The sequence below is a fragment of the Haemaphysalis longicornis genome, unplaced genomic scaffold (genome assembly GCF_048455015.1).
Source record: "Haemaphysalis longicornis isolate Haplotype H1 unplaced genomic scaffold, Haemaphysalis longicornis Haplotype H1 scaffold_37, whole genome shotgun sequence".
NCBI lineage: Eukaryota > Metazoa > Arthropoda > Arachnida > Ixodida > Ixodidae > Haemaphysalis > Haemaphysalis longicornis.
The window spans coordinates 2,055,904-2,070,597 of record NW_027526355.1 but is presented as its reverse complement, the minus strand read 5'-3'; the positions used below and the strand labels follow the sequence as shown (position 1 = coordinate 2,070,597).

General features: G+C 46.0%; 1 protein-coding gene across 3 annotated transcripts in view; it reads left to right on the top strand.

Moving 5' to 3' along the window:
* Positions 1–14,324, top strand: part of LOC144177991 (carbohydrate sulfotransferase 3-like) — a 34,022-nt gene extending 19,698 nt beyond the window's left edge. For 2 of the 3 annotated variants that reach the window (XM_077705542.1, XM_077705541.1), the window contains exons 3-4: positions 8,433–8,935; positions 12,732–14,324. In XM_077705542.1, the coding sequence (XP_077561668.1) occupies positions 8,433–8,935; positions 12,732–13,271 (1,043 nt within the window). In that variant the 3' untranslated portion in view covers positions 13,272–14,324. The remainder of the gene's footprint in view (positions 1–8,432; positions 8,936–12,731) is intronic. The other variant, XM_077705543.1, reaches the window with a different exon arrangement.
* The last annotated feature ends 370 nt before the right edge of the window (positions 14,325–14,694 follow it).

Sequence of the window (14,694 nt, the reverse complement as noted above, 5' to 3'; positions counted from 1 at the left end):
AACATACTTAGAACGCGTGCGCAAGTACCAAAAGGAGAAATAAAGTTAAAAACTTCACAGTCTTCCCGTAGGGGAACCCTGAGTAGTATGCGAAGCAGCCATGGGGTCGACTCAAGTTCCCATTAGTTTTCCATTCGATCGCGGCGTTTTGGGAGGAGAATTACGGGAGCGGAGCGCACGCACGCGTCATTTATACCACGGCTCTACAGTGGGGCCCCCAGCGGAGTATGCAGCGGCTACCGCCACGTCTCTAACCCTAAGCTGCTTCGCAATATCGCGCGCGGAGCGACAGGTGTTGTCATTAATTGCGCAATCCCGGAGAGGAGAGGAGCATTGAAGAGGAGAGGAGAAATGCCGGAGAAGAGAGGAGCTTGGGAGAGGGGAAGACGAATGCCTCGCCTACTATTCAGGGTTCCGCTACGGGAAGGAGACAACGGTGGTTCAACGGGAATCTATCTCGTGATGAACTCTTTGGTTGACCAATATCTAGCGGTCATCATCATCATCATCATCATCACCAGCCTATCTACGCCCACTCCAGGGCAAAGGCCTCTCCCATTATTCTCCAATTACCTCGGTCCTGTGCCAACTGTGACCAATTTATCCCCGCAAACTTCTTGATCTCATCTGCCCATCTAACTTTCTGCCGCCCCCTGCAACGCTTGCCTTCTCTAGGGATCAACTCTGTTACCCTTAATGACCAGCGGCTATCTTGCCTTCGCATTACATGCCCTGCCCACGTCCATTTCTTCTTCTTAATTTCTACTAATATGTCTTTAACACCAGTTTGCTCTCTGACCCACTCCGCTCTCTTCTTGTCCCTTAATGTTACGCCTATCATTTTCCGCTCCATTGCCCGCTGAGTCGTTCTCAATTTAAGTTGAACCCTTTTAGTGAGCCTCCAAGTTTCTGCCCCGTAGGTGAGTACCGGTAAGATGCAGCTGTCATACACTTTCTTCTTCAGCGACAATGGTAGGCTGCTATTCATTATCTGAGAATGTCTGCCATATGCACCCCACCCCATTCTGATCCTTCTAATTATCTCTGCAAACTATCTCTGCAGTTTGAGATAGGTGGCGAGGCAGTGGAAGTGGTAAGCGAATATTTAGCGGTATCCTGCCACAATTATCATCAGCGGTGCCTGGCCAGGCATGCGCAGTGAGGGTGTGGTAGTCAGAGTTCTTCGACGGGAAGATGACGACGGTGGTTGAACGCGAAGCTATCCCGTCATGGATTCTTTTATTGGCCAATCCCTAGGGGCATCCTGCCACAATCATCATCAGCAGTGGGGGTGTGGACGCCGCACAACGGCACCCACACAACGGCGGAGGAAACAGGCTCGACCATCAGCTGCTTGGCATCTAAAACAATATGCGGAGCGATAGACCCTTCTCGATTGTACGCAATACGGTTCCGGAACTACCCATCATCCCCATCGAAACGTAAGCACCTCCTCAGAGTTAGCGTTGACACTAGCGCCAGTTTCCTTTCAAGTTATTATTGTATGAAACTCTATGCGTGCCGCCGCTGCAACCCTGCTTTCCTCAAACGCTACCACATATGTAATGATTATGATTGGCCCCAGGAACACGAGAATATGGATGCATATGGCGATGGCTACTACTAGCACAGTGCAAACGCGACGACGGAACTTGTAAATAATTTCAAAGTTGTACATATGCGTGGTGATGTGTCCTTCAGTGTTCACGTAGAAAGAACTCCTGCAGCTTTGATGTATTTCACACCTTGCGCAACTTAGTACAAGCTAAGGAAAGCTCAGCCAGCTGAACGAAGCAATGAATGCTCAACGAAGCGTTCAGCCATCAAGCGGAACCGAACCAGGCACCATTTGATAATAATTTTAGTGCGAAATCAACGCCTCGACGTAAAATCCAGCCTAGATTGAAAACGGGAAGCTGTGCTGGAACTTTGATGATTCAGAAATAAAGGAAATATTCCTTACGGTGTTATACGTATGCATATGTCGGATTTTTTTTATATCAGTGAGCGCAATCGTCGTTTTTTTTTAGTTTTTCGTGTTTTTACAAGAATGAGTAAAAATCATGTTTTTTCACGTCCCGCAACATTTCCTGATATTTTACCTCTTTGGGTTCGTACGCGTCAATTTGATGTAATTATAGTCCGTTTTTCACGTTACACCTGCTTCCCTGGAATGTCTACGTATTGAAGCTACCTCTACTGATTTAGACAAAGCAAAGGGGCTACGGGAAACCAACTCGAAATAATGTCGCAGCCTGGAATTCTTCGGTGACCTGAATGGTTTTCTCTTGCCGTACATGGAGTGCGCCGCGCACGCAGCAGGATACCTTGACATCATGCTTCGTCAAACGCAGCTGGCTAATTGAGGGTGCACAACTGCAGCTGCACGACAGCCTCGCCCCCTTCTTCACATAACAACCGCGCCGGCATCGCTGTGCATTCCTGTTCCGGTCTGAATAGCTGCCACACAGCCGCCAGGCTCTATGGCCAAGGCTGCCTGTGATTATGAGCATAAAATTCAATTGCCAAAGAGCGATGTTTGCGGACATGGTTATACACTAAAGATTTCAAGGCTCAAATTTGCGAAACGAATGAAGTTTTACACCGTAGATAGAAGGAAGTTTTAAACATACGAGTCAGTTTTTATAAAGTCAACGATGCCGCTCGCTTAAATAGAAAGTCCTGTTCGGTGGAGTTTCGACAACCGACCTAGCGTTGTTGGTCCTCAGGTTTACCTTGATGCAATAGCAAATCACTTTATTCGAGCAAGAGACTTTTTTTGTTAGATTATAAAGCTTATCATTTGTTCAAAAATAAACATATAGTGGTACATTTCAGGAGTCGTAATAATGATATTTTTTCTTTCTTTTCGTACGTCTAGTGTACATGCACTGTCCACGATAACGATAGAGGAATCCCGGCAACGTCGCTAGTATCCCATCTTATGCGCGATTGCAGGGTATCTGTTTTTCACTGCATTGTTCACCCTTCGAGTTGTACAAAGTTTGGTTTTTAGACTGCTCACAAAGGCAGAATGTTTTAGAGACTCCCTTAGGGCGTCTCTTAACGTTAGCTTTCAGCCTTGAGAGCAACTTGCCCAACCGGCAAGGCACCTTCATAAAATGCGAACGTTTGCACATGCTCAATCTTAGCTCGTTCAGCCGACACTATTTCTCTGTGCTCTAATCTCCAAAAATCGTCTGTCTGGGGTATCACGTTCCAAACTACACGCCGCATACTTCTGGTTAGATATATCTCTTCCTGTGACTTCAATATAATTGTTAGAAAGCAGGTAGGAATGTTCCAGCAACCTATTGTTTACCATAAAATATGCCCTTCTACTTGAACTATGCAGCGACAAGAGCGGCGTAACATACCGCATTCAATGGGTTCAAGCAGCGCAGACATTGCGCAGCTGCTCAGCCGTAGAAAGGTACAGTTATGCAGAGGCAAAGTTGTGTTGGCTATATCTTACAATACGCGTGGACAAACAGAAAATACTACCAATACAAACTAAAGACGCCGAGCTTAATATTTTCCCTCCGCCATTCAGCACCGCTCATCGTATCTATCCAAGAAATTGCAACACCATGCAAAATATTAGAGCTGACAAGGTTTCCAAACTAGTGCCAGTGAGAGAATAAGTAAATCACTGATTTTGCAAAAATGCGCAGAAAACACCCAACCAAGGAGTAAGAAACAACAGAGGAGGGAAACTTCGCTTTTGGGACGAGTGTGACAAGCACTCTTCTCGGAGAAGAAATCGTATGCCATTCGTCTGCGCAGCCCAAATGCGTTGCGGAAACGCAGGGAATGCGGCCCTTATCATTCCCGGCAGGTGGTAATGTTGGACACCGCAGCAGCCGCGAAGCGTCGTAGTCTGCGCTCTTGGGGCCTCTGTAGCAGCCACCATAGTCCTCGTCATTCAGAAAGCTGCGTGAAAAGTTCATCCTAGTAGCGCGGGGCGTCCCAAGAACAGTTGCGTTAATCGGCATGGGGATTGCTGCAACGGCGAGTGAGGGGGCTACGTGACGTAGCTCGTACTCACGACGTCATTTTTTGTAGCGAAAGTACACTAAGCTACCTCGGGCAGTCTTCGCGACATGACCAGTTTTGACCTTGAGAGCTAGAGGTGAGGAGAGTTAGAGCGCCGGCATGGTGCAGCGGCCCCATGCCGGAGAATGATAGACAGCAGGCGAGGAACAGGCTCATCCTTGGATAAAACGAGCGCGAACATAAAGGAAGGCAAAGGAAGGGGAACACAATGACAGCCGCTGGTCTAACCACTAAAGTTTAGTATGGAGGAGGGTTTACATAAACACTTACCATAAAACAATACAAACACTGAGCATGAGCGAAACTCGTTCACAAAAGCCACGGTGATAAGGCAACTAGATAGACACCGCCGATAGTGGAGGCACGCGAAGATTTGCAATCTCTGTGGGGTGAAGACAGACGCTTGCTTGGCTGACACACTTGTCTACTCTTTTTGCTGTGTGGAATGCTTCCATGATTTCGCGGTGCGTAAATAAATAGTCACTTGCTTGAAAATTATGTTTACATCCGCCGCACTTGATACAATGTGAAGATGGGTTGATGGGGGGCCCCTTAATGACTATTCAGGCACTATTAAACGCACGTTGATACAACTTGTGTTCCACTTTATTTGTGTTTGTTTATGTTCGCGCTGGTTTCATCAAAGAATATGTCTTTCCAATTAACCCGGCTTGCAATCCTTCTGCCGAGACATAGGCGAGGGGGAACGCAGACGTGCGCGGGACCCGTGTCGCCACCAGGCTAAGGGCCAAGCCCGGAGCAGTGATCCGATGGCGGGGAGAGATAGGCGGCAGTAGAGAGACAGGCGAGGACTGAACGGAAACGTGCTCGGAATTCGTGTCGTTACCTGGTGGAGGAAAGCGAGGAGGCCGCCGCCACAGAGGTAAGCACGCGTCACTAAGGGAGGTCAGGAGGCCGCGTGCGGTGCTGAGCCGTGGGCGATCGAGGAAGACGAGCATCCAGCTATGGGCACTCGTGCAGCGACGAGCCATAAACAATGCCGTGAGGCGAAAAAAGATGTATAAACAGTGCATTCAGTGCAAACATATCTGTTTCTCATAGCGAAACCACACCTCGATTCTGGGCCTAGCCAGGGCAATGAAGCTCGCTATCAACTAGGGTTAACCAAGGCTAAACCACAAAAATTATGATTTTAACAAAGCAGTAACAACTGTCTCGGCTTTTCACGACTTTTGCTTGTGAGGAAACGTTGTTTCGGTAAGAGGAGAATAATGCTTTGGACTCCTGAGTCACCTTGCGTGCTTCTGAGAGAAAAGCCCGACGTAGAATCATGATACATTGAATCGCGAACAATGACGCACGTAGCTTTCAGTCCATGCTGCGTGTACTGTTAACGGGATGTGTCTGCGCAATAGGAACAGCTTACAAGAGTTCGTATCCTTCCTTGGTATGTAAAGACCATCATTCGGCGGGTGAGCATTTTGGTTTGTCTTACCGCCGCGTTCGGCGCCCGCTAACGTCAGCGTTATCTGCCTCGACACTGCGTAGAGAGAAAACCGAGCGCAGCTTTATTACTTATAGTCCTTTATCCGCTAAGATGGTGTTACATTTTGTTCGCTATTTCGTCAGCATCAGCTATGCTGCTAGCTTGCCTTTGTGGCACGATTTGCATGCGAATAACGCCCTGATCAGTTTTATAGTTGTGCAATTATGGTACGTTGATTACGTCTTCATTTCTTGGCCGGTTGAAGCTCATAAGCCCACCTGCTCTGTAACCTTAGATATATAGCACGGCGTTGCGATTGAGGCTAAACGAATACTGTGAGTTCGGCTTCACGGCATACGTGTGGAGCTCTATGGAGTATATATACTTCAATGTAGGCTTGTAGAAACAGCGGCAGGTCGTGCACATGATGTTTCTGCCAATGCTAGCTCCTGTATTGGTGGAAGTATATCTTTCACTTCTAGAAATGAACAAAATCGGCAGGTGGTGCAACAAAGTAATGCTAAAACTAAAAAATGTCTTCGTGCGGATCACGCTACTTAGGAATAATTGCGTAAACCATCCTGCCTCGTTGGGGTGACTAGTAGCCTCTTGATCAGACTTAAGTACAGCGAAAAATTCTCTCCTGTAGTCACTACGACAGCCGTTGAGCGTTGCCAGCTCTCTAAGAGGCGGGACGACTAATCGAAAGATTGCAAACAGTTTCATTCAACCTCGACCTTTTCTACCAAGGCCTGGGCTGACCCTCTGGGGAGGGGTGTTTGGGACAACTGCTTCTTCATCCATTATAATAATATCGGCTTCTTGGGTTGGCCAATGCAGGAGCATGATGTCTGTTTCATCAGTGATGACTGTTTCATCAGGGGACGTTTCTACCGGTCGTTCCATATGCAACCGACTGCGATCGTGCTGAAAATAATAGTAGGCAACGCAGAACAGGCTCTACAGGACGTAGGGCAGTATGCTAGTGTCGAGGAGATCTTCGTAGGTGCTGGCATTGAAGTGTCCCTCAGAGCCGATCAAGAAACCTAGCCCGTTATTTGGTATGCAGCCCCAAACGTTTACCGCTCAGCGGCAGTTCCTGGCCCACCGTCTGCATGTTGGGTGGAAAAATAAGAAGTAGGTGTGAACACTGAATAAATAAACTTTAGGTCGTCTTTAAAGACACTTGAATGAACCTAAAGTAGGCCGCAGTTGGTGAAGCGCTGGCCACAAGGTACGAATAGACTGATCCCAAAACATACGGTTATGACCACACAATGCAGGGGCGTACATTCTTCAGTCCAGTTTTTTCAGCGAAATGCGCCCCTATCACACCTTGCGTTAATGGTTGACCTGGCTTTTCGCGTTGATTCCAGCGTGTAGAAAATGTTCAGTAATCAGGGAAGATTACATTCCTGCAATCGTCCGCGCTCAACGAGTCGTGTGCTTGGGCGAATGCGGTCACTGGGCCTTGTTCGCCGCCGACAGCTAGGGTTTCTATGTGGCGATGCGGCTGTAGAGTTGCGCTTTATGCAGCCGGTTTCGGAAAACTTGAGCGCTCACTGCCACATTTAGTTCATTCCGCATCTCATAGGCTTTCAGATGGTGGTTGATTGCAGCTGCTGCAACGATACCCAGACCTTTGGTTTCCCTGGTCACGCTCGGTCTGCATCCATGCAGCAGGTTTCCTGGGCTAGCCGCGTCCCGAACACCCTGAATAATTCGGCTTACTGTAGAGAAAGGACTAACTGGCATTCTGGCAATCTCTCTGTGTTCTCATCTGGGGGGGCATCATTCCGAGTCGCTCTCACTACCCGATGCTTGGCTGTCTTCTTCCAGAAAATACTGCCTTCCATAATACCACCCCTCCCCATGTCACAAGATACTACGGGACACTACGTGACGACAAAAAGTTTTTTATCGGCTCGTTATGCTTTGCTCGCACCCACCACGTGTTTTCAATCACAAAACTAGCTTCATTTGCCTGAAGGGTGACCTTAAGCTTGGCTTTAAGGCCAGCAGTGGCCCAACCCTCCCCTTCCCGACATCATGCTCTGATTGCCTACATGTGTAACTTCCGAACAATCCGTTTTCTTAATCTTATAGAGACCAGCTGAGCAGTTTCCCCACTCCTACGTGCGCAACAACTCAGTGGAACAGTTGTTGATACTGGGAGACAACCATACTTCCAAGAGTTTAAATGGGGCACGCAGCGCCATCCCACTCACAATTGTCTCGCCGGAATGGGCGCAGCAGTGCAATTTATAGGCCCCTGATTCCGTAGGGTGACTTTCAAACCAGTCACCTGGGCATCGAAAACTCCTACTGTTCAAAGACTGTGGCAGAGCCCTTAGTTTCGCAGTGCATATAGATGGACAGATAAGGACGCTGCTGACATGTTTAATACATTGTTTTTCTTAGATTTGAGCAACCTATTTGCCTATATTGTTCAAGGTACCAACAGAAATGTGACTGCTCACGTAAATTACTCGTAAGAAGGAAACACATAGCTAATTTTATTGCATGACCTTTTAAGTATTTGGGTAAGTATTTATCCGGATACTGTTGTACAGGTGGAAAAGAGACTTGAATTTATGTAGGACTTTTGTCTGTTGGAATCATCACTTTCCGCAAATACACGTAATGAAATCTTCCACAACCCATAGTGTGCAAATCTTTGGCGCAAATGAAGTGCAGTAAAAGGTAGAATCACATGTCGCGCGGTATAAACAAAATTATGTGACTGTTCGTAAAGGCTTATTGCAATGTTCATACACAGAACACTTATATTGGGGACTGCTAGGCAGGAATCATGCTTTTACAGCAAAATCATTTATTTTTAAGAGATAAAGGACCGATAACATAAAGATTAAAGTTCTACAAGGGTATAGAAATCATTATCTAAAATGAACCGGCTTTTACTTTGCAGGAGGGGCCAACCAGCCAGGTGACACGGCTTCAAATTTAATTGAAACCGAAACATGGGATTCGTCGTTAGAAGGAAAGCTGCCAGCAGCATTTGAAAGTGCTCTGAAGACTTATTCCGCCGTCGCTCAAGCTGATGTAAAGATAGTTCTCCTTGTCGCCTACTACCGGTCGGGATCAACGTTCGTCGGCGAGCTTCTCTCTTCGGGAGCAAGGACATTTTACCACTTCGAGCCACTCATGCCATTTACAGTGAGTGGCCGCATTCGCCCTGGCAGACAACGTCACGCATTCGAGCTTCTAGACGAGTTGGTTCGGTGCCGCATGCAGAACGTGCCGCTCTACACTGTGTGGCTGGAGAACCACTTCGAGTATGTGGAGAAGAACCATTTCTTGGCTGAAGTGTGTGAAGGCGGACAGTCCTGCACTTCTCCCGCTCACATGGCCGTCCTCTGCTCTCGGGCCGAACAGCAAGTGTTGAAGTTTACACGCCTCTACGTCAGTCAGGTGAGAGAAAGCTTTGTTCTATTTCTCTTCTCCGTCGTTCCATCGATAGAGATGTATTCTTACAAAAGAATTGTATTGCACTTTCTCAGGCGAGTATAGCCTCCCATGTAGCTTGGGAGATGGCAGTGGAAAGTAAAATAAAACGCTAAAAACATTTTTACCTATACTATTAAAAACATCATGTGTAAACAAGCTTTTGATGGAATATGAGCGTCTACGATTGGAAGATTGTCTCCACTTTAACGGTCTCACGAAAGCATCATAGTTCGTATTTGTTGCTTGAACTTTTACTGCTACTCTGGTTTATATATGATTTAGCGGCCGCAGTTAGTGACAAAGTGTCAAAGCTAACAATGGCGCTCACACACTAAGAATGGCGGAGAATTTCGAACAAAATAATTCTCGTTCCTTGAGCAACTGGTGTATCAGCACTTCATGGGGCTTTGGGGAAAACGCATTGGAATGTTACGCCGTTCGCTATTTGGTTGCGTCCACCCCGCGCATGGAATTGCAGAGTACGGAGAAGTCACCGAGCTTCGACACCGATGCATGTGATTTGTCTGCACGTAGATCGTTTTGCATGAGAAAATTTCATAGGTTACAGTAAAGTCTATTGTCATTTTTACGACTTTTGAAGTTGCTGGTTCGTGTCGACAAAATTTCGTGGGTGTATTTCTGCCACTTGCCACTCATCTCAATTTAAAAGCATACACCAGGCGCCGCCCTTAGCTTGTGTGATTGTTTGTGGTAATTGCAGCGCCGTATTGCTAGCTTTCTCAAAGATTATTACGCCAATATTTCTTCAACGTCTTAGCTATAACACCTTTCGAGTATTTTTTTTTTGCTTTCCTTTCTTCCCATAAATTTTTGTTGAGCCGGATGTTGGGCTTGAAATCTCGAGTAATGCTCTCTTCTAACTCCGCATGAACTTGTTCACTCGTGTGCTCCCAGTTCTCTTTTTTTGGAGTCTGGAAGTTCCCTGGATGCAATAAGTACAGCCTGCACATTAGGGCACGACTTCTGTAGGTTTGTCGTAGCAGATACTTATTACACTCTGATTTGTTTTGTGGCCATTTTTTTACAAGTGGCTATTGAATGAGTTCATTCCAAGAAGTGAAAAAAGGCAGCCCGTAGCGCCGCAATGAATTGAGTGACGGCGATGAAGCTTGCTAAAAATGCCTATTCTGAGAAATACAAAAAAAAATTGTTGAAACTTGCTTTTTAATTACCTGAGTTGTAATATATTTTAAAGTGCGATCATGATATCTAAACAATGAATGTCTCATTGACTGCTTTTTTAAATCGTCTTGAGTGATTTTATGGAATCGAAAAAGTTGTCTTTCTATGTGTACCGCAGTCTGATTACGAGCATTGAAGGCGAAGCATTGTGGATACCCCAGCCCATAATTATGAAGAGCTCCGCGCAGCCCCTACAACACCAACATTTTTTGTTAATAGTTCGGAGCTGTGGGACGCAATGCCGCTCCACTCCGACGCGGAGTATCTACTAAGAGTCGTCCGCCTTCCTGAGAGAGAGAAGAAAAATTTTAATCAAAGGTGATGAGACTGGGTGAGGATGCCGCTAGGGCCAATGCTCTCCTGGAGGCAATCTGATGGAAAAAGACCGGCCGGGCACCCAATTCTGCTCCTCTTTTTCCAGTGTTTGGCACAATAAGGTTTATTCACTCATTCACTGCGGAGTTCCATTTGCGCCGCTTTCTTTGCGTTCTTTTCTTTGTGTTTTCGCCTGAGCTACGTTTCAAAGGCTAATTGGCGACACTATTTTCTAGTGTTGTATGAATGCAGTTCGACATAAGGAGTCACAGCTCGAGAGTTTTTTTTTTACCTGCCCAAACAATGATCTCTAACTTAAATACCTTATGGGAAATAAAGTAGATTTCAGGGAGCCCTATTTGGTTCCAGTCAGAATTGAAGTGGTTCAAAGAAATAACAGTTCCTAGAATTTGAACAGCGTCATAAGCAAAACAAATGCCATCACAGCAGCGTAGTGTACAGCAGAGTAAACCCCCTGAAACCTAATTATATGGTCTGATGAGATTGGCTCGAAAAGGTATTCGGCAGGCAATGTTTTACAACGCAGTTGACATGACCTGGAAACAATTCCCCCAAATAAAAAGTACATTTGATGACATGGTTTGAACACAAAAGGGACAGACACAAGAATCATGCCTTCAACATTTCGCGAACTCGCCGAGCAGAAAACTGGCCATTTTTTTATCGCTCTTCGTCCTCTTGGGACATTCCTGTTTTACTTTTTATACGTTACCCTGTGCAATCATGCTGACAGCTTATCGCCACCACGCTCAGCTTTCCGCTCTATCAACAGTAAGTATACAAATGTTTCGCTGACAATAAACGTCCTGTTTTTGGCATTACGCTCACTCAGACCAGCCATAGCCAACCCGTGCAGGACCTGAGCTCAGCTTTGCAGTCGTAGTCGTGGGCAGTCGTAGGCAGGGATAGACGTAGGCAGAGAAAGATACGCGAAAGCCAACTTCACACACCTTCCCCGCAAGGTGATGACAAGCAATCGAATTTGCCACATTTTAGTCTACCTCTCCTGTAAAGCACGGGCAACAACAGAAAGTTTTTGTGGGAACATGCGTGGAAACATGCCCTTTTGACCATCTAAAACAAGACTAATAGGCGGTAACTCACAAGGAGACACAGTAGAAAAAATATTTAGACGTGTGTGAACGGTATCGCTAGGTGGGACAATCAGTTCTCGTAATATCGCCGCCATAGGACTTACACTTCAAAACGTATAGCTCAATGCAATACCTGAAGTCGACCTACGCGAATAGGACCATCCGAGGTTGAAGCGAGCGGAGGACGCCTGCACCCGGTCAGTAATTCGGCGTCGAGGGCTCATTCCTACTTATGAATGTTTTGTACATGAATATTTGCTTGCCTTGATCTTGACACAATCGCGTATAATTTGCAGAACTTTTGTTCGGCAAGTGGGAAATTTCGCGCAAACCCGAAGCACTCAATTGTTTTAGCTACAGTGGCAGTAATCATTGTCAGAAGGTCAGTTAGATGTAGAAGTAAATTAGAGGTTCTAACTATGACCTTCCCGGTTGAAAATTGCGCGTGTGATGTTTTTCCCTGGTGCTGACTGAACGTAAAAAGTTAATTGTCAACGTCAGTGGCATTCCTCCATTTTTCACTAGGATTGTCTTTTAGGTGAGCAGAAAATAAAAGAAAAAAACATAGTTTTTTGCAAAACTAAAAGAAAAGGGTCCCTTAAAGGCGTCCTGGTCAGTCTTCTCTACATTGCCTCAATAAAATTGTGAAATTTTCCAACGCTCCAGGGAAGAAATAACACTCCCAAATACCACAAACGTGTTCACAAGTACACCGAAAAAACCATGGCATAAAAGAGCCGGTCACTGATTGTTTTTTTTTTCTTCGAACAGTTCTCAATGACGACAAGCAACCATAGCATTTCTGAAGGGTGTAGAAGAACTAAAGCCGAAATGTCATGTTTAATATGAGCAAACTCTGATGTGATGCATTGAGTATCTTTCGTGTTTAACATTACACAGACCTCAGTGAGAAGTTTCAAAGACAAAACCACAGATGATGGGAAGCTAATTATCTTGCATCGTAAAGAAGAAACGTTTTTACTGAGCACAAACTTCAATGGTTAGAGAGCAGTGTAACTGAATTTAACGCCTGTTGCCTTGTGTTCTATTGATTGAACATTTCAAAGATTCTGTTATCGCATCAAAATACTCATTGCTGATTGAACGTTTCACTCTACTAATGACAGGTTGCTGACTGGATTGAGCGAAATCCAGACATTGCTCCTGCTGTTCAAGTGGTTCACCTTGTAAGGGACCCTCGTGCCGTCTACTCGTCCCGCCGCGGTCTACGCTGGTGTACGGACAATGCGGCGTGCGACAGTGCCGAAGCCCTGTGCGCGCAAATGCGCTCCGACCTTGACAGCTTCGAAGAGTTGGCGAAACGAATGCAGCCGAATCGTACTCTCAGACTCCGCTTCGAAGACCTAGCGGCGGATCCCGAGAACGAAGCTCCGCAATTGTTTCGTTACCTCGGTTTAAACTATACAACGGCCGTTTCCCAGTACGTGAAAAGCCATACAAGAGCGACGTTCAGAGATCTTAGAAATGCACACTCCACTAAGAGGAATCCGCATCGTGTTGCAGTCGAGTGGAAACGAAAATTGTCGAACGGAACAATACATGCTATTGAGAGGGCTTGCAGCGACGTGCTTCTGAGGCTAAATTATGAACTTTTGACGCTAAGCGAAAAGGGGCAGATACCGGCGCCTGCGTGGTTCAAAGGGTGATCTAAAAGACATGCATTTTTGTCTAAACTAAGGCAACTTAGATTATGTGTGACGGCTCTCTGCGCGCAAAATGGTTGCCTGCGGCATACTTACAATCACTATTTTGTTGCTTCTTATTATTAAGTCTTCATGGGCGCTATTCGCAGCGCATTTTATAAATTACAGAACCTCGCCGGTCCATAGTAAGGTATGGGTACCTTTGCGCTCACCTATAGTGTGGGCTATGAGAATGTTGCATGCTAGCCTTCCCAAATCATCCTACACCTATGCTGTATTATTAATATTCCCCAAACAGAAATGTAACGGGGTTTTTACGATCTACTGAGATTCATTCTGTTAAGAAACAGTTTTTTATGTAAAGCGTCGACAGCAAGTGGCGACCGAAAGACTGGTGCCAGAATATCAAGAGCAAACTGTGCCGAACTGGGCAAACAAAAGAGGCAATTTTTTTACAATAATGCAAACAACGTTGCAGTGTAGTATTTCGCGTGAAACGACTGCAGGTGAGTAGAAACCGGTTGAAGATAAGGAAAATACCCATAACCCGGACGTAATTATTACCATTGTAAAGCGAAGAAAGTTACAGGCAAGGGCCGGCCAACGAAAAATACCACGCGAAAAAAAAAAGGACAGAAGAAGACGCGAGGCTTGCACCGCCAAGGTCATTAGCCAGTGCTACTGCGCTGAGGGCTGAAGACATAGGAACGACCTAGGGCAACGCGCCGGCCAATCGGGACTGACAGCATCGATGATGGAACAGGCTATGCCGGGGAGGGAGAACATAGGCGGTGTGCAGTGTGACCGGCACGCATGGCGGTCGGGCATTATTACCTGTTATACGTTCCAATAATCAGTCACAACGGGAACTCCTAAGTCCCCTTCTGTGGAAGCCATTCGTTTCGTTGAGTCTGTGAATACCGGCACCGAAGCTCCAATAGACCAGCATTCGCTACGAATGCGAGATGACGTCGGAGTACGTTGCACAACCGTGAAGCGTGATATGTGTCCTCCACCGCGCCGCGATTGTGCTCCGGGGCCCAGAGGTGTTTAATAAACCGGGAGTCCAAGTGACAAACATGTGTGGTGTCCGTATTCTATGCACCATAAATTATACTCTATTCCTTGCGTATAAACTCTCTTTGTCGATTTTCATAGTCATTTGCCGCAGTTCACTATTTTTTTGTTGGTTTTTCCTTTATCTGTGCCGGTTGCGGGTATATCTTGTGGTATTGAGTAACAAAAAAACGTACACACTCTTTTACAGAGATTTACCTTCTCTTGTTTATTATTATCTCGAAGGCATAAAAAAAGAAGTGGGCTTCCTTTGTCAGCAAGCAATGTACTGCAAATATCCTGGAAACGTGTACGCTACATTTCTTTATCTTCTTTTTTATGTTAGCTCTATGCAATTATAAAACGTCAG